At 38.6% G+C, this 26,988-nt stretch overlaps 1 protein-coding gene across 4 annotated transcripts in view; it reads right to left on the reverse strand.

The window, feature by feature from the left end:
* The window catches only part of POU2F1 (POU class 2 homeobox 1), a 184,415-nt gene that overhangs the window by 98,711 nt on the left and 58,716 nt on the right, over positions 1 to 26,988 (reverse strand). The window contains exon 2 of one of the 4 annotated variants that reach the window (XM_013996798.2): positions 2,586 to 2,594. The exons of 2 other annotated variants lie outside the window; for them this stretch is intronic. In XM_013996798.2, the coding sequence (XP_013852252.1) occupies positions 2,586 to 2,594 (9 nt within the window). Of the gene's footprint in view, positions 1 to 2,493; positions 2,595 to 26,988 lie in introns of all 4 variants that reach the window. One more of the 4 variants, XM_005663134.3, reaches the window with a different exon arrangement.

Raw genomic sequence — 26,988 nt, forward strand, 5'->3', positions numbered from 1 at the left:
AAAAATGAATGCATACATGTGCGTGTGTCTAGTATATGCCCAACCAAATAAGAATTCAACGAATGTTAGCTGCTCTGGCTTTCTTAACCTCCATTCCTTCTACTCAGAGGATGATGAGTAGCTAGCTGCAAGCTCATTCTTAGGGTAGCTAAGTAACTTTGTAATCTCATCATAATGTCACAATATCAATAAATTTCATTCTACCTGCATAAACTCCAGTTAGATAAGAATTTAACTAAATAAAATAAAATCTGTCAACATATCTCACCTTTTATAAAGTTCTAACATATGTCTATCCAGAACAGAAAGGTACTAAGCAATCCAATTTATATCATTTCTCATTTTAAATGCTAGAGATTAAAATGCATTTATATTACAATTTTTTGCTATAAGATCTCCATACTACCAGGAACGAAACAGTTATGTGACATGAGCTCTATCTATTATATTTATCTCATTGTCCTGTGCATCCCCATCCTCTTTTGACTAGGCAGGTAAGTGGTGGTTGTAATTTAATGAAAGATTCCTGGGGAAAGGTGATTTTCAGTGGATGAGTCAGGTTTTTAAGGGAAAGATTCTCCTGAACTGGGCAAACTCAAGTATTCTGAGTATTTTACTAAAGAAGAATAATTTTCTTTATACTTTCATCATCACAATTTCATTTAAGATAATAAGCTTTTATTTATCCCAAAGCCAACCAGACACTTGAAATGTCTTAATTTCTAAATAATAGTCTTTGCTTAAATATCAATTTTTTTTCATTAAAGGTGTCAACTATTTTGAAATGTCTCTTTTAAAAATATCTTACGGAGTTTCCGTTGCGGCTCAATGGTAACAAACCCAACTAGTACCCATAAGGAGGTGGGTTTAAGCCATGGCCTCACTCAGTGGGTTAAGGAGCTGGTGTTGCTGTAAGTTGTGGTGTAGGTTGCAGACGTGGTTCGGATCTGGTGTTGCTGTGGCTGTGGGCCAGCAGTGGCAGCTCCAATTCAACTCCTAGCCTGGGAAGTTCCATATGCCACAGGTGTGGCCCTAAAAAACAAAAACAAAAAACGAAAAAAAGGAAAATAATCATTGTTTTCTATTTGTTTGTTTTGGGCCACAGCATGCAGAGGCTTGATGTGGAATCTCAGTTTCCAGACCTGTAGTGGTGAAAGCACAGAGTCTTAACTACTAGACCAGGGAACTCCCTAAAATAATGACTGATGATCAACCAAGTAAAAACATGGAGACAAATGTTCAGTCACCCTAAATATACCTTTGGATTTGCTCAAATTAGATTGCTTTAGTTTAAACATATGTTTATAATATATAAGTATTATATAAATACCTTTTTTTGAGTGGTAATAAGATCTACACCTTTAAATTACATTATAAAATAGCTAATATGATTTCTATAGTTAAAATCATTAGAGGGGAAGATACGGTTTTATGATTTCTCCACACTGCATCAATATGTCTCTGAAATACTTGGATTTTTGGATGGGTGACTCAAGAAATAATTCTATAAGCAGTATCAGTTAATGTGGGATAGGTTGGATTTATGTCTAAATTTTAATTCCAAAAATAAATAGTTTAGTAATGGGCTTTGAAATCAGATAAAACTGTGTTTAAATTCCAGCTCTAAGTTACTCAACCATATGACTCTTTCAAAGCCTCAGTTTCCTCATTTGCAAAACAGGTACAATAATACGCCTAAGGGTTCTCTTCAGTTTTGAACAAAATGTATCCAAAAGCTTCAACAACATCTAGAAGTTAATTAATGATTGTTAATACTGTTATTTAATAGATTAAATATTTTATGTAGAATAAATGAAACCATTTCATCTCTGTGGCAAAACTAACATTTTTCAGTTATACAAAAGGAAAATCCACATGAAATGTCACTACGGTTTATTTATTCCCTTATGCATGTTAATTTATAATTAAGGTACATAAAAAATAAGAATTTTTAAAAGGCGCTAGACTAGGAGTCTCATTTTGATCTAGATTTCGATCTCAGCTCTACACTGGCTAGCTGAACTTCCTTAAACAAGTTGCTTGATCTCTCTAATATTTACTCTGTAAAACGTAGGTTACAATATTTTGATTACTAGATTTTATAAAACCATTATTTACAAAATGCTTCTATTAAACTACCACATAAGGATTATTACTAATTATTAACTATTACTATTATCACAATAAAGATGACACTTAACAAGTACCTTATTTGCATTAATTTCACAACTTTTTCAAAAGAAATCAGAGCCTAATCTAAGTACCAGGGCCAATCCTAAACTAGTTTCCGTTGTTGGCTAGGGCACAGGCATTCTATGCATAGCTCTATTACACCAGTAAATACCAAACAAATTTCAGAGTTAAAAATGAAATACAGATATATTTCATAAGTCATTCTCATGGTCATTCCACAAAATTAAAGGCAATCATTATAACACCTGGATTTATCAGAGGCCACTAAATTAATAGCTTTCATTAGCAGAAAATATTTACCAGGTACAGAAAGACTGCATTCTTTCTCTGATTTGATTCACTGAAAACTGAGAGTAGTTTGGTAATTAAAAAGGCAGGAAAGCTCTTCTTACTTTTCCAGTCTATGAATACAAAAAGAGAAAAAGGCAAGACTGAGTAAGCTGTATAAAATAACCTAACACTTTAAGGGGGAACAATCAGAAACAGTGGGGAACACTGGACTACCCCTCAAGGTATGGCAAGCTGCCTAAACATAAAGTGATTAGGGACAGGCATTTCTCATGAGCCTACTTCCTCATCTACAAAATGGGGAGCTAGCACCTGCCCTTACATGAGGAACCTGGAAGGAAATCAGAAAGTCCTTGGAAAATGTGTCATAAGGCGGTATTCTTTTATGAAGCTAGATAAAATAGCCTACTTAGTATTTTCTTTAAAGGGTATATATTTCACTAACCTTAAAAAAAAAAAAAAAAAGGACTCCCAAATCCAACATTAACCTCCCCCCAAAGTGATAAGTATCTACTTCAATTGGCTATACCACACAGAGAAGACAGACCTAGATATAGATGGACATAGATTGTTTTCACTGTATTTGGGGAAAAGGTGTGAAATTACACCTTGTCTTTAGAAAATGAGAAAGGTTAATACTTGGCATACACAAGTGTGTAAATTTACCATCACACTCTGCCACGAGGCTTCAGAACCCTGAACAGTAGTTTTATGTAGCCTTAACAGATGAAGAGGAGTTGGTAAGTGCACTGATCTACCTCTACTGCAGCTTTGTTTGAATTAGTACAACTAATTAGTATAATTGGTATAAATTAGTATAACTGATTGAGTAGTATAACATTAATGAAAACCATGTAGGTTTTACATAACTGTACTCAATGTTCAGTCACTAGCCTGAGTAATTTTCTCTATACATTCAGTGATATTCCTAACTACTTCATAAAACTTTGAACCAAGAGCTAATCAAGTTCAATGGTGCAAACAAAATCAAACTATCCTCTTAAATTTTTATTTAATTATTTAATTTTTTGGCTGCACCTGTGGCATATGGAAGTTTCCAGGTCAGGATCGAGTCTAAGCCATAGCTGTGGCAACACCGGATCCTTAACCCACTGTGCCAGGCCAGGGATCCCACCCATACCGCCAGAGAGGAAGCTCCTCAAACTATTTTTTTTAAGGATGGCAGGTCAGCATATGGAAGTTCCCAGGCTAGGGGTCAAATCAGAGCTATAGCTGCAGGCCTACGCCAAAACCATGGCAACTCAGAATCCAAGCTGAATCTGTGACCTACACCACAGCTCATAGCAATGCTGGTTCCTTAACCCACTGAGCAGAGCCAGGGATCAAACCTATATCTTCATGGATGCTGGTCGGGTTGGTTTCCACTGAGCCACAAGGGGAACTCCCCAAACTATTCTTTTAAAAAGGAATTGTTTTGAAAGAGAAGGGATTCACAGAAGCCATTAATACTTGAAAATAGGGATCAACATTAAAATTCGACCACAATTTCCCAACAGTGGTCAAAAATCTACTAAGACATTTTATTATGTTACATAACTGAAAAGAAACTGAATTTTTTATCCCCTTAAAAAAAAGTTCTCTTCCTTAAAAAAACTTAAAAAGTTCAGTGTGATCTGAACTTTTCTTGCGGTGCAGCAGGTTAAGAATCCAGTAATGTCACTGCAGTGGCTTCAGTCACTACTATGCCATGGGTTTGATCACTGGCCCAGGAACTTTCACATGCTGTGGGCATGGCCAAAAAAACCCCCCAAAAAACCCACATCTGATCTGTATATACTTTAACTTCTTTAAGAGGATTTTAAAATTGTTAAATTGTTAAGAGGATATACCTAAAACAAAAAACAAAACAGAACCACACTGACAACTAAATACGCAAAACAAATACTGCCTTTAGCACACCCATCAATCCTCCAGAGCAGGAACTATGATGAATAAGGAAACTCCACCCACTCTTCCTTTAAACCAATGAGATGGTTACAAACTTGACAAACTCCTTCTGGTAGTCCACCAGATTCTCACTCCTTTGAAATTTCCCCACCTTAAACTGAATGCAAATATGCCAGGTGTGGCCCTTAGAAAAGTAATCCTGCTGGTCCCTATTTGAGTTTCCATAGAAACAGGCACAGCTAGTAATGTCAAAGAGGTTGTGTACTGGCCTCCTACTGGCTTAAAAAGTTTCAGTATCCATTAGGTGAAATAACAATTAGGGTATCTTAGTAAAGAACAAATAAAAAAAAATCCATTTTTACTTGAAACATTAAGCAAAATAATAAAAAGTATTTATTTTCTTCTAGTCCAAAAGTAGCTTTCAGCCTAGCAGCAGCAAGTAATGTGTCTGAAAAATTACAAGATGTCAATTACCAAATGGTAACCCCTCTTTTACTAAAGAAATATATATGTGCAACTGCAGCATATGGAAGTTCCTGGGCCAGGGTATCAAACCCATGCCTCTGCAGGGAACTGAGTCACTGCAGTCTGATCCATAACCCACTGTGCCACAGCAGGAACTCTTAAGGAAATATATCTTATGAGAGTATTCCCTGTAGGTCACTTAATGTAATAACCAAAATCCAGAGAGAAACAATATTAAGTCTAATCTAAATAGTAGTAAATACAGTGTTATATTTTCCCTAAATAAATTCGATATGACTCTTCCTTGGTTTCATTAAATGTTTTTATAGCAGTGATTCTCAAAGGGCAGTACCTAGATGAGCATCCTCAGGAAACTGTTAGAAATGTAAATTTTCAGCCTCCCACCCCAGACCTACTGAATCAAAAACTCTGGGGGTGGGAGGTCCAGTGATCTGCTTTCAACCCTCCAGAAGATTTCAATGCATGCTGAAATTTGAGAACCACTGACTTACAGTGTCAAACCTCAGAGGAGGCTGAAATATGAAACAGAAAATTCAAACCCTTGGAACTAAGTTAAGACATAGTAACAAAATACAATGTAAAGGAGACCTCAATGGCCTCCTGAAATAAATCTGTTGACTAGTATTTCATTGTCTAAAAGACATGCAGAGATTAACAGTAGTTCATCATGTCTGTCCTTCCTATATATGTTAAGCACAAAAAGAAAGTCAGAAGTGTTTGTTCCTGATTACTCAAGAAGAGGAGGGTCCTTGCACATAAGACATTCAATCCATCGCCATTCACAGTCCATTAACAATCACAACCCATTTCCAACCACTGCGGTCTTCAAGCACAAAGCAGCAAACCTAACCATTTATTACTTTATAAAAAAGAGAATAATCATTTTTCCAAAATAGAAAATACATCTGTAGGGATGAACCCGAAGTTTGAGTCATAAATTTTAATATTCCTCACTACAGCTGGCCCTCCTTATTTGTGGGTTTTGCATCCACAGATTCAACCAACCAACATAAATAAAAACAAAAAATTTTTTTTGATGGTCGTACCTGAGGCATATGGAAGTTCCCAGGCCAGGGAGTGAATCCAAGCTGCACCTGTGACCTATGCCACAAATGCAGCAACACAGGATCCTTTAACCCACTGTGCCGGGCCAGGGATCAAACTATGCCTCTGCAATGACCTGAGTTGCTACAGTCAGATTCTTAACCCACTGAGCCACAGCAGGAATTACAAAAATATTTTTTAGGATTCCAGAAAGTTCCAAAAAAATCAAAACCTGAATTTGCCACTTGGTGGCAACTATTTACATGGCATTTGCATTGTATTTAAACAGCATTTACATTGTACTAGATATTATAAGTAATCAAAAGATGATTTAAAGTACTATATGGGAGGATGTGTGTAGTTATATGCAAATACTGTGCCCTTATACAATGGACTCGAGCACCCTTGCATACAGTATCCACCAGGGTCCTAAAACCAATCTCCCCAATGCCCAGGGATGACTGTGCTTGTAAGAAAAAAATTTTTAAGAAATATACGTGGATGTAGTTCAACTATCCTAGTATCTAACACATCACAAATCATACACTCCAAAATACTCTTTTCATTTTTCTATTAATTTCTATATACCCATTTAAAATTCCTTCCCTATTTCCTTGAAGACAATGGGCAGCACTTCCAAAAACAAAAAAACAAAAACAAACAAACAAAACCCCAGCCCAAGTAGTAACATTAAAGTGACCAGAGAGGTACAATGGAGAAAAATCACTGGGTAAATCAAATGTCCCATATGCTATTAGCACTGATGAATTCAAGTCAACTGAACAGTTTTTAAGTTCATAATTTAAAATAAATTTCTAAATACCTACAGTATTACACCTGCAAAATGTACCTTTAAAATCTTATTTTAAGTGAATTGAAGACCAGTCACAATTTACAAAAAATAAAAATAAATCCAGGAAATTCAAAAGAGAGTATCTGTTTACTTACGATCAAGATTATTTTTTGATCTGTTTTGATAAGAAATATGCTGAAACTTACTTGACTTTGGAACAAGGGGCAGGAAATGAAAAAAAATACATTTGACCTGTTTTTTCTTGCTTGTTATTTTTTCTCTTTTTTTCTTTTTTTGTCCTTTTTTTTCAGGGCCGCACCTGCAGCATATGGAGATTCCCAAGCTAGGGGTTGAATCGGAGCTGCAGCCGCTGCCCTAAACCACAGCCACAGCAATGCCAGATCTGAGCCGTGTATGTGACCTACAACCAGAGCTCACAACCCACTGAGCAAGGCCAAGGATCAAACCTGTGGCAGGAACTCCCTGCTTGTCATTTTCTTAAGTTAGAAAATACTTGAATTATAAGAACATTTTAATTTAAATACTCAAGAAGCATTTTTTACTTATGGGATAAATTCAAATCTCAATTTCTAAGCCTAACTTATTTCCAGCAATTGCTATTCTTTTGGAAAATGAAACATAAAGAAAACAAATCCTAAGGTCATCACTATTGTCATATAACTATTTTTCCTTATTTTTGGGGGGATTTTTTAAAAATTGAAGTGTAGTTGATTCAAAATGTTGTGTTTGGGAGTTCCCCTTGTGGTGCAGTGGAAACGAATCCAACTAGTATCTATGAGGAAGGGGGGATCTGGTGTTCCCTGAGCTGTGGTGTAGGTGGCAGAAACTGCTTGGATTTGGCATTGCTGTGGCTGTGGCACAGGCCAGCAGCTATAGCTCCAATTTGAGCCCTAGCCTGGAAACTTCCATATGCCGCCAATGCAGCCCTAAAACCAAAACCAAACCAAACCAAACCAAACCAAAACCAAAATGTTGGGTTAGGTTCAAGTGTAAAATGATCCAGTTTTACGGACACACACGCACACACCTTTTTTCAGATTCTTTTTCATTACAGGTTACAAGATATTGAGTATAATTTCCTTTTTTTAAAATCAAAGTGTTAATACAGAATAAAGTTAAGGAGAAAACTGATTCACAGGCTCCTCTTTCTCTTTATTAAATATTGGTATTTTTTAGGGCCCATCCTTTGTCCACTTCTCACTATACAGTGATTGCCAAAGTACTGTCTTTGTGCCACTATTGGGCCAGAACTGATCCAAAAAATGTCAATTTCACTGATTCTGATGTCTGATTGCAAGCTGCACACTAGTGGCGCATGCTGGCTGCCATTCCAACTCTCTCACTTGGATAAGGGCAATGACATTCAGTTCAAGGGAAAGACATGAATGATTCATTTCATTCCCCTAGCTAGTGATTTGTATCCCAGGATTGTAATCAATTCTGGCTGAAGAAATCAAGGAACCTTTCTGAGATAGTTATTCTCACTCTGAATATAGAGAGTTAAGTGGCTACTCTCCTTTCTCTGGACATGAGCAAGGAAGCATATTGTCCTGGTTGCTGCTGGAAGCTGTTTTGCAACCTTAAGGGAAAGAATCTGAGGACACAAAAATGAAAAGAACCCAGTCCTACCATCCTTGAAGTTTCTGCCCTCTTCATCATGTGAACCAAGTCAGTTCCCCTGTGTTTAAGCTGTTTCAGTTTCCACCATCTGAAGCTGAAAGCAACCTACCAATAACATATATATGCACATTATTAAGAGTTACTAATTTGATGTACACAAATTTTATAGAGCCATCAGATTTTACTAAGGATTATTTCAGCTAATGTGTCATTGCCACATTATGTTCAGCAACTCTGAAAAATCCTAATATATGTGTACATGATGGACAAGCTGGAATTTCAAAAATTTGGTTTTGTTATTTGTACACAACCTTTCAGTCTCCATTATTCTTTCCTGTTTTGTGTATCAATTTAGTTATATACTTGCATATTTGCACCAAAATTTCTAGCTTATAATTTTCCAAAAATTAGCCTTCATGATAAGAAGTCAATGAAGTCCAAACAGTCCCCATATTTCACAAGACAGTGCTTTGCATATAAATGGGAATCTGCTAGATGACTTACATAATTTTATTTTCATCTATAGTTATAGGCATACACATGCATATAGAGAAAGGACTAGTCGGTTTACACTAAATGGTTAGTATTTAGTACACACATCTCTATTTTTCTCTCAATTAACAAACATTTTTTAGTTGAATTCTTTACTTTCACAATATATTTGGCTGACTCCCAAGAATATGACCATCTACTTTTACTTAACTACCCAAATAAAAACTAAAGGAATACAAAGCTGTTTTGTTAACTTGTTGCAAAAAAACTTCCTAAAAGAACTTTTTCTGCTTCAGATAAGGAAGGACTGAGATGAACCAGTTAGGTTCTTAAAACTAGGTTAAACAGAGAAAATTATAGGAAAGGTCAAAACAAGTAAAAGTTGGGCAGGAATGGCAATACTGGTTTACAACATAAGATTTTGTTACAATGAGAGAAAGTTCTGTAATTAAAGAAGAAACAAGCAAACACAAAAGAAGATTTTCAAATAAAACACTTAGGTTGCAGAGCTCCTCTGTGGCTCAGCAGGTTAAAGACCCAGTGCTGTCACTGCTGAGGCTCAGGTCACTGCTGTGCCACAGGTTCCATCCCTGGCCCTGGAAATTCTACAGGCTGGGAGTGTAGCCAAAAAGAAAAAACAAACAATATAAGCCAAACAAAAAAGCTTAGGTTGCTTAGGAAAAACAAAAAACAAAACTGGATTATTTTAACCACCTCTCCATTTGCCTGAATTTAAGTCTCATTTTACCTGAATGCAAAAAGGCTATTGGAGGAACTGACAAGATATGGTCCTTCCTATGAGTCTTGACTGATATCTAGTTCCTTCAGTATGGTAACTCTTTGTCAACTTGTGACAACTGTGCATAAAATTTCTATGTGTATGGTTTGTTTTGAGACAAAATTAAAACATTAAAGATTATTTTATTATTTCATTTTTGGCTGCCATCCAGTATACAGAGTTCCCAGCCCAGGGATCAGATTTGAGCAGAGGTTTGCTCCCCAGCCTGGCTACAGCAATGCAGGATCTTTTAACCCACTGTGCTGGGCTGGGGATCAAACTTGCATCCTGGCACTGCAGAGATGCCACCAGTCCCACTGTGGTACAGTGGAAACTCTGATTTTTTTTTTTTGTCTTTTTGTCTTTTTTGTTGTTGTTGTTGTTGCTATTTCTTGGGCCGCTCCCACGGCATATGGAGGTTCCCAGGCTATGGGTTGAATCGGAGCTGTAGCCACCGGCCTATGCCAGAGCCACAGCAACGCGGGATCCGAGCCACGTCTGCAACCTACAGCACAGCTCACGGCAACGCCGGATCATTAACCCACTGAGCAAGGGCAGGGACCGAACCCACAACCTCATGGTTCCTAGTCGGATTCGTTAACCACTGCGCTACCACAGGAACTCCGAAACTCTGATTTTTTAATATATGGCAGCCACTACAGACCCTTTTTGAACTCTAGTAGAAAACAGTAATTCTAGAATATACCTCTATCATAGATTCTGCTCAACTCATATTCAAACTAACTCACCAGATAATTTACAACAAAAAATTCACAAGGACCCTGAAGGACTTCCCCAGTCAATGTGGTAGAGAAAAAGGCCATTTACAATCCATTCACATCAAACACTAAGCAACTTATTCAGCAGAAAGCCATTAAAAGAAATATTTTACTTCAATTTTGGCATCTGAAGTTGTATTCATACTCCACAAAAATAATGGCAGAAATTTCTGAAGCCCAAGATGAAAATCCTAAAGCCATTAACCCACCAGCAGATGACTATTAACCCTGTTTACACAGTGTCAACAGTAAACCCAAAGTACACTGCAAGTGCCATTAACTTTCAAAATGGAAAGTCAATATAAAAATTCCAAGCATTAAGTAGGGTACATTTTAGCTAAATCAGAACAAGATCCAGTCTTGAATTAGCATATAGTCTATATTGTAATTCTTCCTTCTCATATAATAGATATCACAAAAGACACTAGAAAGATAGAAGAAAAAACAATCTACTTGACTTGAGCCCATAAGAAGCCTCAACAGCTCTGTCTCTACAGTCTAGCAGCACTAAGAGAAAATTAAGGTAACAAGTATTTGGGAGTGTGTGCACATGTGTATATATACACACACAATTTTCTAACACGAATTTGAGAGAAAACAAGCAGGACAGTGGAACAGACATGCCATATATCAGGAGCTCCAAGCCAACAGCACTTAAATAGGGGTAGCCAGACTTCATTTTGCTCACGAGGAAGGGACAAGAACCCCCAGAGGAATATCACTCAGATAATCTACTCCCCCAGACTCTTTAGGAGATAAAATAAAGCTATTAAAATTCTCTATTCTCCAAACAAAATGAAAAGACAGCCCACAGAATGGGAGAAAATATTTGCAAATGAAGCGACTGACAAGGGCTTAATCTCCAAAATTTATAAACACCTTCTGCAGCTCAATACCAAAAAAACCGAAACAACCCTATCAAAAAATGGGGCAGAGATCTAAATAGACAATTCTCCAAAGAAGACATACAGATGGCCAAAAAACACATGAAAAGATGTTCAACATCAGTAATTATTAGAGAAATGCAAATCAAAACCACTATGAGGTACTACCTCACACCAGCCAGAATGGCCATCATCAAAAAGTCTACAAACAATAAATGCTAGAGAGGGTGTGGTGAAAAGGGAAACTTATTACATTGTTGGTGGGAATGTAAGTTGGTGCAACCACTGTGGAAAACGGTATGGAGATTCCTCAGAAAACTAAAAACAGAATTACCTCAGAAATAGAATAAATAAAATAAAATAAAATAAATATTCTAAAATATTATAAAATAGAATTATAAAATATTATAAAATATAAATATAAAATTCTATTATAAAATAGAATAAAATAAAAAATAGAATTCCTCAGAAAACTAAAAATAGAATTACCCTTTGATCTAGGAATCCCACTCCTGGGCACCTATCCAGAGAAAACCATGACTCGAAAAGATACATGTACTCCAATGTTCACTGTAGCCCTATATACAACAGCCAAGACATGGAAACAACCTAAATGCCCATCGACAGAGGAATGGATAAAGGTGTAGTACATATACACAATGGAATATTACTCAGCCATTAAAAGAAAGAAATAATGGCATTTGCAGCAACATGGATGGACCTAAAAATTATGCTAAGGGAAGTCAGTCAGACAATGAGACACCAACATCATATGCTATCGCTTACATGTGGAATCTAAAAAAAAGACACAACGAATTTTTTTGCAGAACAGACACTCACAAACTTTGAAAAACTTATGGTTTCCAAAGGAGACAGGTTGGGGGTGAGGGGATGGGCTGGGGGTTTAGGACAGAAATGCTATAAAATTGGGTTGTGATGATCATTGCACAACTATAAATGTAATTAAATGCACTGAGTTAAAAGAAAAATCTCTATTCTAAGCTGGAATTTACCATTAAACAGATTTTATTTTCACTTTAGAAAAATTTTCCAACAATATGTTAATATGCTATAAAAGAGAATGTTATGCTTAGTGTGAAAGAGAGAAGCACCTAGAACCTCTTCCCACCTTTATTTAAAAAACTTAAAAAAAAAAGTATTGTATCATAGACTACCCTTTATACAAACAATCTCCTTATACTTAGAGGCTATCAACATCAAGACATCTCATCATAATGGCTGAGCCCCTTCTTAAAAACATACCTTTTGTTTGTACTAATTTTCATACTTAGAGAAAAATCAAATGGGGAGATGAAGAGTATGGGCCATTAAAGAAAACAGAAGTGGCAAAACTAATCATAACATAATCAGCTTGTGCACACTACTAAACCTTCTCCAAGGTTTTCCCTTATCATTTAATAAGTATAGCGTAAGCACCATCATCCTCTAGATTTAGAATCAAATCTAGGTAAAAGATAATTTTTATTTCTTGGTTCTTACAAATAGCAAAGGATAAAAATCTTTGAGTTCTTGAACAGAGAGAAATGTTAGTGACAATCAGTTCAATCCCTTCATTGTACAAACTAGGAAACTGTGTACAAGGTCGCATAATTTATTTCAGGACACGTTGTGAGTTACGGCACAGCTGAAATTCAGATTCATTTTCTGATTCTTAGTCGATGTAAGCACTCTTCAAATTGACCACCTCCTTTTTGCAAAAATATTTTCCAACAATTTTATAAAGTCACTTTTAAAAGTGATCAATGTCATGTCATCTTTTTAAGTATGCCAACTACTGGTCATTATTCTCTAAGGATCATTTTATTTTATTTATTTATTTATTTTTTTGTCTTTTTACTATTTCTTGGGCTGCTCCCACGGCATACGGAGGTTCCCAGGCTAGGGGTCGAATCGGAGCTGTAGCCACCAGCCTACGCCAGAGCCACAGCAACGCGGGATCCGAGCCACGTCTGCAACCTACAGCACAGCTCACGGCAACGCCGGATCGTTAACCCACTGAGCAAGGGCAGGGATCGAACCCGCAACCTCATGGTTCCTAGTCGGATTCGTTAACCACTGCGCCACGACGGGAACTCCTAAGGATCATTTTAGAATGTGTTTATATGTTAATTCATTCTTTCATTCACTCAACAAATAATCTAAAAAATTATTAGGTATAGGGCTCTATACTCTTTTTCATGAGGCCAGAAAGATCAACCTGACGTGATTCTGACCCTGAAATGCTTTATTAGATGAAAAGCTAGAACAGTCATTAGAAATCTATAATCTGAGTAAAAGCTAAGAAATGTTTTTACTTTTTGTAAAAAAGGTACAACATATGCATATTTCAATTCAAAAGATAAAATGTAATTTTCATGAAATTTTAAGGATTCCTTTCCTATGTTGAAAACCTGTAAGAAATTAGATCTTAAGAAAAGGAAAAAAAGGAGTTCCTGTTGTGGTGCAGCAGAAATGAATCTGACTAGGAACCATGAGGCTGCAGGTTCAATCCCTGGCCTCACTCAGTGGGTTAGGGATCCAGCATTGCCATTAGCTGTGGCGTAGGTCACAGACACGGCTGGGATCTTCCATGGCTGTGGCTGTGGTGTAGGCCAGCAGCCACAACTCCAATTGGACCCTTAGCCTGGGAACCTCCATATGCCATGAGTGTGGCCCTAAAAATAAATAAATAGATAAATAAATAATAAAATAAAAGATATTTATGGAATAAAGTTTATTCTAAAAAATAGATTCCATACTTAATTCTGTAACACAATTTGGGGTTTCAAGTACTGCCTTTTAAGTTTTATACCAAAGACACTATGATCCTTTGTCATTATCTCATCTTCCTATGTTAAAACCTAGATTTATAACTCAACTTAGTTCCACTGGTTGAATACAGAATAGGGTAAAAATGAGGGTAATTTAGAACATCTGCATCAGTAAAGATAGTAATTTAAGCTATGACAATCTGATGTGATTTTCACACCATCATAAAATCAAAATAAATTTCCACAAAATGTTAGGCCATGTTAAGCCACCATGTAAACATACTCTAAGTGCTTACACCACCACAAGGACACATACTAAGTTCATGGGCCTTAAAACCTTTGTAATTTCTGTAACTTCAGCTTAGGCTGCTTCTGCCCAGGTGGTTTCTTTGTATTTGCTATTCTAGTCTCTGTGTGAAAGTCATCTTCTCAGAGAAGCCTTTTTTGACCATGCACTCTAAAGAACACCTCCCCCCACTTCCAGTCATTACCATGTCATGCCATTTTATTCTATGTTTTCATTATTTTATTTTATTCTTTTTTAGGGCCACACCTGCGGCATATGGAGGTTCCCAGGCTAGAGGTCCAATCAGAGCTGTAGCCACTGGCCTACACCACAGCCACAACAATGCCAGATCCGAGCCATGTCTGATACCTATACCACAGCTCATGGCAACACTAGATCCTTAACCCACTGAGCAAGGCCAGGGATTGAACCCGCAATCCTCATGGATATTAGTCAGGTTCTAAACCCACTGGGACACAGGAGAACTCCTCCTCATAATTTTAAAACTTATTATTTGCTCCACTAAAAGGCAAGCTCCCAGGGTACAGGCATCTTCTCAGTCCTGTTCACAAAAGCAACCTTAGTCCATGGTAGAATATGACAGGTGCTCAACAATATTTGTTGAATGAATGAATGGCACCTAGAAAGTCACTAAGAATTAGATTAGGGATATCAGCTTATGTCCACAATAAAACAAACTCCTTGAAAGAAACCATTTCCAAAAAGACAAGAGTATGTGCTCAGAGAACTCATCTACTAATATTGAATAAAAGCAGCCCTCCTAGGCTGCCATAAGTATACTCTACCATAAGTATACTCCTGATAGCATATCAAATTCAACAGTTAAAACGATTTTTGTCTAGTAGATACTTCTTAAAGTCAGGGCCAGCCATATGGCAGAAAGACTAGGCTTCTGGTTTCTGATGTTCTCAGCCATCTAAAGAGCATTAAGTTCTATTTTATTAATTACGTTTATAACATTTTCCTTAGATTAGCATGGGTTCTCAGAAACAATAAATTAGAATCATCTTCTAATTAACAGATGTGAAACCTGGGAACACTCTGCATAGAAATTCCAGATCCAAACTATAAATCAGGAATGACATTTAGGATCTTGGTGTATAAGGGTAAGGTTAGTTAATACCTAAATTAAACTTTGCTCAGCAGCCTATAATTTGACACAAATCTTGCAAGAAACTCAGCCATGCCAGATCACATCCTGGAGATGGACTGTGTCTCTTTGCAAAATAAGACAATCATGCTGGGAGTCCTGTTGAGAATCCAGCTTTTCTACGAAAAATTCTGAAAACTCAATCCATTTGCTATGGGTGAATAAGGAAGCATACTATTTCAGGAAAACTGATGAATCATTTATCTGTTAGTCAAGAATTTACCATGTACCAAGTTCTTAAAATAGGTGTGGAGTTTACTTGACTTACCCATGTTACTGATTTCTTTGCTCACCATTCCCTCTTGCATCTGTCTTTCCTTCTGAGTTCAACTTCCCTCCTCCTCTTTAAATACATCCTTTAAAAGTCCCTTTAGTGAAGGTATGATAGTAGCCAATTCAGTCTTTATGTGTCCAAAAAAGAGTCATTTCATCTTTATTCTTGGACAAGAGTTTAACTGTAAAAATTTTCCCTCAGCATTTTACAATTTCACTATTTTCAGTCTTCCATTTGATGCTGAGTCTTGTGAAATGTAGCTCTTTTAATGGGCAATTATCAATTCTTCTTGTCCTCTATTAAGATACTCTCTTTATAGCTGATTTTTTTTTTTTTTGCAGTTTCACTATAATATATCTAGGTATAGAATTTTTTTCTGCCCTGCCTGGCCTTTTATTGTGCCTCCTAAAGCTGAGAATTCATGCCTTTCATCAGTTCTAAAAAATTCTTAGCTAGTATGTACTTGAACTGATAACAGCTGAGAATGATCTCTATTCTCTCTGGAACTACAATTAGATTCAGTTTCAACTTTCTCATTTTATCCTCCACATCTCATTTTTTTTTTTAACCTCCCACTTTTTAATTTTTCTCCTGTAGCATATGGAAGTTCCCAGACTAGGGGTTGAATCAGAGCTGCAGCTGCTGGCCTAGGCCATAGCACAGCAACACCAGATCTGAGCCACATCTGTGACCTACACCGCTCAGGGCAACTTGTATCAACCTACTGATCAAGGCCAGGGATCGACCTGCATCCTCATAGATACTAGTGGGTTAGTATGGAGGACTCCCTATCCTCCATATCTCTTATTTTCTCTTTATATCTTTCATCTATAGTTATTGCTACTTCATCTGCTGATTTTTTTTGAGATCTATCATTAACTCTTTTTTTTTTTTGGGCATTTAGCAGATATTTAATAAATGGCATCATTATTCTCAGCCAATGAGGAAGAAACTCAAGTGGGAAGGCGAATGGGGCACCACCCACTGAAGTTCTCTGCCCCCTCGTCACTAGTTTCCTGTCTACCACCTCCTGAAACCTACTCCACATTGCAGGTCTGGATGATGAAGCTGGGAGGTCACATCAAGAGGTACGGTCCCCTCTGGGGTGTTTTTCAGAAGCTGCTCTACCTGAGCCATCAAGACCCATTCACCACTCCAGCCCCAAACCGTGGCGCCTCCAGGGGCCTTCCCAGGGACACCCAAACACTTGTGCTGCCATAAACACCCCGCCCTCTCATGCTGTATTATGGCCTCAAATGCTCTTTCCCATACCCATCCAGTGCTGCACAGGAGTGTCAGGAGCGCCCCAAGGGCATGGACTGCATGGCCACTATCCTGGTGTCACCAGGCCCTGGCGCGGGCTGGGCACTTGGCATCAGCTTGGCCATGTCATTGAGACAATGAGTGGACAAAGAGTGCTGTCTAGGAGAGAAGCACTCCCTGCTGGGGGTGCCCCCTCCCGCCACTGTGAAGCACTGTAACCAACATTACTAACTTGACCAAGTCCAGGGCTTTGGAAAGGCCGGACCCCACAGCAGGGATGAGGATGTTTGTGGCCTCCACCCCCCCACTTGTAGAGCAGGCTGGTTTCCAGCAGGGAGTCATTTTGGTCCTCGTGCTTGGACAAGTCCTCCTGGGGCTCTGGTGTCTGCACCCTGTCCGGCTCAGTGGAGACAGGCTCCTGCTCCTGGGAGGGGGCAGCTGATGTGGCCTCCTCCTCACTGCTCTCCTCCTCCTTTAGGGCAGGGAACTCTGGGGGCCAGCTTGTCATGAGATTCCCCTGGCCTTCCAAGGAGGGTGCACTCTGGTGGTCCTTGTTCTCCAGCTCCAGTAGCAAGTACATGGGGGGTTTGCAGTCTCTGGACTGGCTCAGGAAGCCTCCCGTGTCTACCTTCCTCTTGATGGTGGAGTTCCAGGGATTCTTCACAGCATTCTCTGTCCTCCCTGGCAGCATCTTGGCGATCTCAGCCCAGCGGTTGCCCAGCACCTTGTGGGCCTCGCAGATGAGGTGGTTGTGCCAGCGCTCACGGCACTGCTTCCCCAGCCAGCCCTTCAGGTGCTTGGCCATCAGCGTCCACTGCTTCGTGCTGTACTTCTTGACCAGCTTGATGACCTTCTGGTCCTCCTCTTTGGTCCATGCCCCCTTGACAAGGTCTGGATTCAAGACCCTCAGCCACTGGTACTGGCAGTGCTGGTCAGTGCAGGTGGGAAAGTTGCTGGCCAGGAACTTCCAGTCTTGCTGCCCAAACTGCTTTACCAGGGCCCTTAGCTGCTCATCCTCCTTCTGAGTCCACTTGGCCTTGCATTTGCTGTCTCACTGCTCTGGCACATCTGAATCTGTGTCCTGGTAGTGCAGCTCATCCATCTCCTCACCAAGTGTCCACGGAGACATCACCCTCCCTGGCCGCGCCTACCTGCGCTGAGCCTGGAGTGGGAGCCAGGCTGGGGTCAGTGTCTGAGCTGCTCGAGCCGGCCCAGCCCTGGTGCCACACAGCGATGCGTCAGCAGGGCCGGAGGTCCGGCTGCTGCTCAAAGTGGCTGCAACCGCCACAGCCTGCGGTACGCACAGAAGAACTTTTCTATCTTCCGCCAAGGGCATCGGCACTGCCCGGGCCTCTGTCATTAACTCATTTTTCAAAAAGTACCTCATCTACTATTTAACTTGCTCATTTTGTTTCTAAATTTCAGTAACTATTTTTTTCCTTTCTAGAGATTGTTTCTTTGCCATATCTGCTTAGACATTTTCAGAGTTTGTTTCTTCAATCCCCTTTTATTACTAGAACATTTCATCTTTTTTTTTTCCAGTCACACCTGCAGCACATGGAAGTTCTCCATCCAGGGAATGCACCTGAGCCATAGCTGCAGCAACACTGGATCCTTAACCCACTGCGCTGGGCCAGGGATTGAACAGAGACAAGCCAAATAATTAACCCACTGTGCCACAGCGGGTACTCCCTAAAACGTTTTAAATTAAATAGTAAATCTGATTGATTCCAATAATCTGAAGCTCATGGGCCCTGTGGAAATCCCTCAAATCCTTGAGCTTGCACAGAAAACACGTAAAGGGATGTTTCAGGCATTTGTAGGAGTTCTGTAGAATTTTTCTGAATAGCCCATTATAGTGCCAGAAGTCTCTGAGAATAAGTTTTAAAATAAACAATTTCAATCTTCAAAAATAAGCTCTAAGTCAGTGTTTGCTCCTCTGTGCTTCCACAGCAGTGTATCCTCCATCACAGCTCTTCCTTTACTTCAACCTTGTCACTGTGCTTTAATGTCTCCTCCCCTGCCATGATTTTAACAGATATTTCTAGTGCTCAGTAATCCAAGGTACTGTATCAACAACGACATTACCTCAGTGATTCCTGAGAATCAAGAAAATAAGAATGAGCAGACTGTTTCTTTAGCTTTGCTGTAACTTTGGAGAAAAAGGTCAAGTGCACCAACATAGTTTACAAGATGCTCTATATATTTTTTTAAGAATGGAGAAGTAGCAAAGGTTTGGACAAATGTTTACAACAGGACAACAGGAATGGAAACTTACTTGCTGATTCTAGGTCATATGTGACAGTAATCTAGAATAGCAGTAGGTTAAATCCAGATAGCAGGTACAGGGACAGACTCTGTATGGTTTTTAGAGGTAAAACTGAAACGTGTCTGATTTGATGGGAGGGATGAGAAAGGGACTGACTCTATCAGGCTACAGAGAATGAACCAGAACAAAGGGATGAAAGCTAGAACAAGAGGACATATTTCAAGTTAATATTAAAGGAGAACAATTTAAAAACTAGCACATTTACTAAATAACTCCAATTATATCACTCCCAGTTAAAACTTTTCCATCATATTCCATTTGATGGATACTGGGAAGTCAACTGCAACAATGCACCCAAACCTCTACTATCTGGCAATAACTTTATCACCTTACCTTTCACTATTCCTTTACTGTCCTTAAATTCCAGTTCAATGGAATTACACTCAATTTTTCCTACAACTGTCCTGTATCTTCTCTCCTTTGTTCTACCTGTTCCTTGTCTGAAGGCACTGAGAAATGAACATGTGATGAGGAAACTAGAGAAAAAATTAAATTCCTTAAAGGGAGACTGGGCTTGAACTCTGATTTTTCCCTCTAGTTTTTAAGATTTTGTTACTCTATAAAAATAATTTAAAAATATACCTAAAGCATTATATTTTAAAAAATGTTAAACATTTATTGTACAGTCTTCTTGTACCAGATACTGTGTTAGGTAAGCTTCAGTGTGATCTCATTCAACTTTGACAAAATTCTCTGAAACAATTATTCTTTGCTTTCTTTTATAGGTGGAAAGAAAAAAAAAAAAAAAGATTCCGGTATATTGTCCTAATACGGATACTATAAAAGTGGCAGAATAAAGGCACATACTTTAAGCCTACTGCCCTTAAACCCGCACCACAGCTGCCAAGTGATTTAGAATTTAATTTTCACATCTAAAGAAAAATACATTGAAAATATCATAGACATGAATGAATCCAGTATAGACAGCAAATAAATACAAATTATTCTTTGATACTTACAACAACAATGAAAAACTTTCAGCAAAGCAAAAAAGAAAAAAAAAAGCATCTACTCAGCAGGTTCAATTCAATTTGACATGCATTTATTTACTGTGAAAAGCATTAACAGAATTCTAAAAGAAACAGGCTAAGAATAACATTAAAGTATAGAGTCTACCATTGTCTGTATTGAGTTCATGGTGGCATGGAGGAAGATTCTATAGCTTAACACTGAAGATGAAACATCAAGTTATTCTCCATTTTCATTAGTAAGTCCCTTTTGACATATGATCTTCTTAACAAGCCGTGCTCTATAGAAGCAAGGTTTCCTACTTTTGCCTCCAGATCAGAATATATGGAAAGGTAAGGACTACCTATATTAAAATGTATAAGATCTTAGTTTCACTGAAGTTTTTTTCTTTTCCTTTTTTTTAGGTTTCTTGGACTATTTACAGTCGAATGGCAAAGTCAGTATAGGATGATACTTTCAGATAACTGAAAAATAAACAAGAGGTGGATTTTAAGTCCTGATCATTATTATTCTATCAAATAACAACGGAAAGAGTCCAGACACAGAACAAGTTTAGCCTAACAACGTAATTGAGGAAGCATAGCTCTCACTACCTAAAGCCAGGACAGCCCCAGATGCACCATGATCTAACAGAAAGGAAAAACAGTGAAAGCCAGAGAGCTCACTCTACTAAGTACCTGTGTGATTCTAAACAACTGACCAATCTATGAAGCACTCTTCAGTACTTTCAGATTAGAAATAGCCAAATGGTTGTCAGTTAGTACAAAAATAACAACATTAATTACAATTTGGACTTTAGCTTTAAGACATACACTATTTAGAGTAAATAGAAAATTAAATCATTAAGGAAAGAGAAAAGAAATAGAAATTATTTTAACTCCATAAGCACAAAATAGGACAGTTAGAGGATAAATTGCTTTGGCCAAAATCCCTAAGGACAGTGAAAAATAAATACTGAAGAGCCCGGTTTCAACTCAGCATTCTCTATTTCCACTAATCTACACGAACAAAATATGAAATTGTTAAATTCAAAAGTCAGTATTTACTATTTGTTTACTACTATGGATGCCAAGGAAGCTTCGTCACGCAAAACAAGACTACTTGAAATTTTTCATCCTAAGAAACTACGGAAGTTAGCAAATTCTTGTCTCTACCACATGCTGATACACATTAGAAAGATGAAGGACCTTAAAATGTCCCTTCACACAGAGAACAGTCTAGTCCCAGACTGCCAAATGAGAAGTAACTGCTTTGGACTTTCTACTGACTTTCGTTCTTTCACAAAATTGCTGCTCTTTCTTCTTACAAGTAATCATCAATAGCTACAATTTTGATCTTTGTACCCTACTCACTTATCTAGCCAACCATCCGCTTATTCTAACATTTACTGAATATCAGCCATCCTATGTATCTCTGACATCAAGCTCAGGGATAAGTAAACATTTTCTGTGAAGTAAATTTAAGAGGCAGTGAATACTTTAGGCTTTGTGGGTCTATGATGTTCCTTTTTTTTTTTTTAAACAACGCTTTAAAAAGGTAAAAACTATTCATTTAGCTCAGAGGTTTTACAAAAACAGGCCAATTTAGATTTAGCCAAGTATTTTGATTTAGTGAATGCCCAATCAATATTTTTGAATAAAATTTAAACTGAATAAGTTTAATTCCTTCCCTCAAAAAGCTCACAATGCAGTGGAAGAAGGAATAAGTAAACTAGTGGTTCAGTATCAGATAATATGTGCTATGAATGAGTTATGCATAAGATAAAAAAAGGTTAATGTCAATGAGTGTTAACATGGGCCAAACACTATTCTAAGTATGTGACATATATTAACTAATCTACTCTTGCAGCAGGAAAGACATGACTGGGCCCAAGACCAGCCCCGCCTCATGTATAGACATTAGGCAAAAGGCAAAGCCACCTCCTTGTTTTGCCCTTAATGAGATCATAAAGCATGGAGGAATGGCATCAGCAACAAGAACATAAACTAAACGTCAGTTAAACTTTGTGACACTCGAATAGGGAACTCTCACCATAAAACTCGCAGAGCACGTCAGAGCACGTGCAATAGAAATGCCCAGCTGCAAATGACCACTATACAACTTTCCACATGTGGCACCTGACTAGTAAGGGAAAATTTGAGGGAAAACAGCTTTTAGAGTGCATGTGAAGTGGCTTTGGGAGAGGAGCACAGAGGAGTGGAAGCTGATGTAAACAGGTGAAATCATAGTCCGGCCTCAACCTTCCTATCAATGGATATTCCACTCCTAATATAAGAAACCCCCTTCCAGTCAAGAAATTAAAATGAAATAAAAAGAGGTCAGGAGTTTCCAATGTGGCTCAGTGGCTTAAGAACCCAACACAGTGTCCGTGAGGATGTGGTTTGATCCCTGGACTCACTCAGTGGGTTAAGGATCCGATGTTGCCATGAGCTGTGGCATAGGTCACAGATGCGATTTGGATCTGGTGTTGCTGTGGCTGTGGCATAGACTGGCAGCTCCAGCTTCGCTTCCACCCCAGCCTGGGAACTTCCATATGTTGTGGGTGTGGCCCTAAAAAGAAAAAGAAAAGGGAGGAGGTTAGAAAATCCTTTAGCGTGCTCCTTACCTGCCAGATGCTTGTCCTCTTCCCCATATTGTGTATTTTTGCCCTTTAATAAACTGCTTCTTTGCTTTTCTCTATGCCTCATTCTCTGTTTCTTTTCTTCCTTCCTTCCTTTCTTTCTTTCATGATCCTCAGCCAAATTCTTTTGGACGAGTAGAACAAAAACCTGGACTTTTAATTTCGCCTGTCCATTATTACTCACACAAGAACAAGCCTTTAAGGTAAGTTCTATCATTATTCCTATTTTACACGAGAAAAACAGTGAAACGGAGATATTTAGTAAATATCTAAAGGAGGAGACCTAACCAGCAGAGCTTTAACCTGGCCAGTCTGTCTCTGGATCGAGCCCTGCATTTAAACCCTTTGTTAGGATGCTAAAGGGGCCTGAGAAGAAGTGCAAGTCTAAATCAGACAAAGTCAGAGCACGCCTCACTGAGAAGTAGAAACAAGAGAAACAAAAGCTATTGGTGTGATAAAGCATAGAAAAAGTAGAACATGGGAAAGGAAAGAGGTTTAATATTCACAAGTCCAGGAAACAGGAAATGGTATGATATGGTTAGAGTCAGGAGGTGAGGGAATGTTGGGAAATAAAGTCAGAGAGGAGGGTAAGGATAATGTCATCAAGTTCCTTATGTTTAGTTTCAACTTCAACTTAAAAGTTTAAATTTTGACCTTGAAGCTTTAAGGGTTTAAAGCAAGAGTAATGTGATTTTTTTTTATTTTATTATTTTTTTTGGGGGGGGGTAGTTTACTTGGTAGCTATATGACTACAAGTTAACAGGGTGTTAAGTCTGAAAACTGAACCACCACATGAACCCAAATCAAGAGTAGGGGCTAGAACTAGAGTAGTAGCCTGACAATGGACAAAAACCAAGGATGAATAATATTAAGGAAGCAGCCTTGGTACCAATTTAAATGATCATTTGAGGGAGTTCCCATTGTGGCTCAGCAGGTTACAAACCTGACTAATATCCATGAGGACTGGGTTTATATTACCTGGCCCTGCTCTGTGGGTTAAGGATCCAGCAATACCATGAGCTGTGGTGTAGGTTGCAGATACAGCTCAGATTTGGCGTTGCTGTGGCTGTGGTGTAGGCTGGCTGCTGCAGCTCCCATTTGATCCCTAGCCTGGGAACTTCCATATGCCACGGGTACAGCACTAAAAAAAGCCCCCCCCCTGCCCCAAATTAAATGCTCAGTTGAGTGAAGGAGATGAGAATGACCGCCAGCTTCAGGCTCCAGTAACCAGTTGGTGGTGCTGAATAGGAGGAAAATATGAGTACAAGGGAAAATGTGGGGGTGACGGGGAAAAGAATGAGTTTGGGCATCATTTAATTTGATATGCCCATGGGTTCCAAGCTGATTTTACAGGTCTGGAATGAAGAAGAAAGGTCTCTCTCTCCTTCCTGATCAAACTACTCCTCAACACACTGCCTCATTCCAGAAAGATTCCACACACCAGTCAATCCTCCATTTCACTTATAAACTATCACCTCTATCCTTTATTCTAACCATATCACAGTTCTACAAACCTTCATAGTGATGTCAAAAACTGTCCCAGAGGAGTTCCTGCTATGGCACAACAGGATGGGCAGCATCTCCAGAGCACCAGGAGGCAGGTTCAATCCCCAGCCTGGCGCAGTGGGTTAAGGATCTGGCGTTGCCACAACTGTGGCATAGGTCACAACTGCTCTGGGCGCCAAAACGCCACATGCCCTGGGGCTGCCAGAAAAACCCCAAAGCAAACAAACAAAAACAGTCCCACAGATGAAGGTCAAGGATCTCTGTATCTTCAAGCTGCAACTTTTCTTTATTCAACCAGTAAAATAAATGTCCCTTTCTTACTATTTTGTTATCCTCTCACCTTGCCTGGTGTACAAAAGAGGTATAGGAGTGCAACAAAAACGAAATACCCAGAGAAGAAGATCCTTGTTAACAGCTTTTACTGCAGTTTCTAATCTAAGCAAATACGCATAACATTTTTTTCTCCTCCAGGATAGAGAAGGGAAGACGTATGGTGTGGCAGTTATAGCAGGGACAGCATGGTGAAGACACAACTGCATAAGCAGTGCAGTCGGCTTAAGGAGATATTTGTATGTATCATGGTGAACTACATTAACTTGAGCTAAATTTGTAATCGTATCTGTTTCTTGGTGGTGGGGGAGGAAGATATTATAAATGCAGGCTTCTATTACCAGGGGCCTTTAAGAGACCACTGTTTCTTAACCTTGACGCAAGTGATGTTTTGGGTTGGGTATTCTTTGTTGTGGTGTAGAGGATGGTTAACAGTGTCCCAGGCCTCTAATAACAAGATGCCAGCAGTACCCTTCTCCCAGACATAGTCAGAGGTCTCCTTGAGAGGCAGAATCACACTCATTTGAGACCACGACGATAGACCCACACACATTGACTTAACATCCTCTTTTTCCAGCTCTGAACTCGCTTCTTCTACATACAGCAGGCCAATCTTTTGTTATTCAAACGACTCTTAAAATGCCCTTTTTATAAGCCTCAAGCACCACAACTGTGTCCCAGAATTCTAAAAAGCATGAATATTTACATACTACTAGAAGGCATTCTTCACGGATCTGATCTTCAGTTTGCCAAGAATCTGCCTAATAACAGGCTGGTTAAATGCAGAAGTACTGCAATATTTTTCATTTGTCCAATATCTAGTTCCCTACATCTTTATCAAGTTCTAGTATTCTTCAACTTAATAGCCATCATTTATTGAGTCCTTACTATGGCTCAATAACTGTTCTAAGTACTTTGACACATTACCCTCAAAGCAGCCCAGGACTTAGACACAGGCAGTCCGGCTCTAGAATCCCACTGTTGACCCCTACTACATGATCGTATTTCCCAAATGTTCATCAATAACTTTCCGTCTACTCTACCTATTCAAGATTTTATGATCTCAGATCACACAATCTCAAAGTTCTTTTTTTAATTTCTGGTTCTTCTGTTTTTCCTATAAGAGCATAAGAAAAACAGATTAGAGAGACATACAGTTTGCACTGACCAATAGTAAGTATCCTGTCTGACACAAGCATAAAAGAACATTTTGTGAGCCCAGCACATGGAGTAAACATAGTGGTTCCTCAATAAATACCTGGTTGAATGAATGCCTAAAACAACCTAAATTCTTGTAATAAATCCAGATTGAAGTGCTTTTGTTATTTTGTCTTTCTGGCCCTTAATGGTGTCTCTCCTGGAACTTCCTTCTTTCCTGAAGCACTGTATCCAAATTTACAGATAAGATATAGAGATATTTTGGTATAAGATATCTCCATGATTCCAATAAGCTTTCTCTTCAAATTCAGAACTAGTCTGTTGGTTGCAATCTCAATCTGCTCTCTTCAAATAATAAACAATGGTAATTTAAAAATTCTCTCTCGTAGTAATCGAAAACCATCAGCCTACAAGTGTAAACTGGAATATCCCCCCCCCCAATACATTATTTTAAATGTGTACACTAAAGCCCCTTTGCCACTTTTCCTAATTCAGACAATCACACACAGTCTTAGGCATTTTGCTACTAGAGACAACACTCCCGAATGCATTATGTACATTTTGAGTAAGACCAGTCTATAAATGGACCTCTAGAGAAGAGTATAACTTACATTTTTTCATCTAAACCAGACCCAAATAAAGACTAAATACTCCACCTTTCTCCTCTGGGGATGTAATCTTAGAGCAGCACTTAGGGCATTCAGTTTGGGATGAGGGTGGTAGACACTATTTATACGAATGCCTTTGATAATATGATTTGCATTAGTATTACCTGGTACTTTAAAAAGCACTTAATAGACCTAAGTCTCATGTGTTCCTTCCTACTTTATTGTTACAGCACTTAACAGAGTAGCAAGTACATATCCACACTGAATAATGCCTTTGACATGAGGACTGCTTGAAATCTAAGAAGCTGATAATTTGGCACAATTAATTTCTGAGAAGGGGTTAGAAAGAAGGATGATCTTCCTTTTTATGCTAGTTAGGACTGGGCAGGGTTAAGAAAGCCTGAGACTACAGCAAGA

Source organism: Sus scrofa, chromosome 4 (assembly GCF_000003025.6).
Source record: "Sus scrofa isolate TJ Tabasco breed Duroc chromosome 4, Sscrofa11.1, whole genome shotgun sequence".
Classification (NCBI taxonomy): domain Eukaryota; kingdom Metazoa; phylum Chordata; class Mammalia; order Artiodactyla; family Suidae; genus Sus; species Sus scrofa.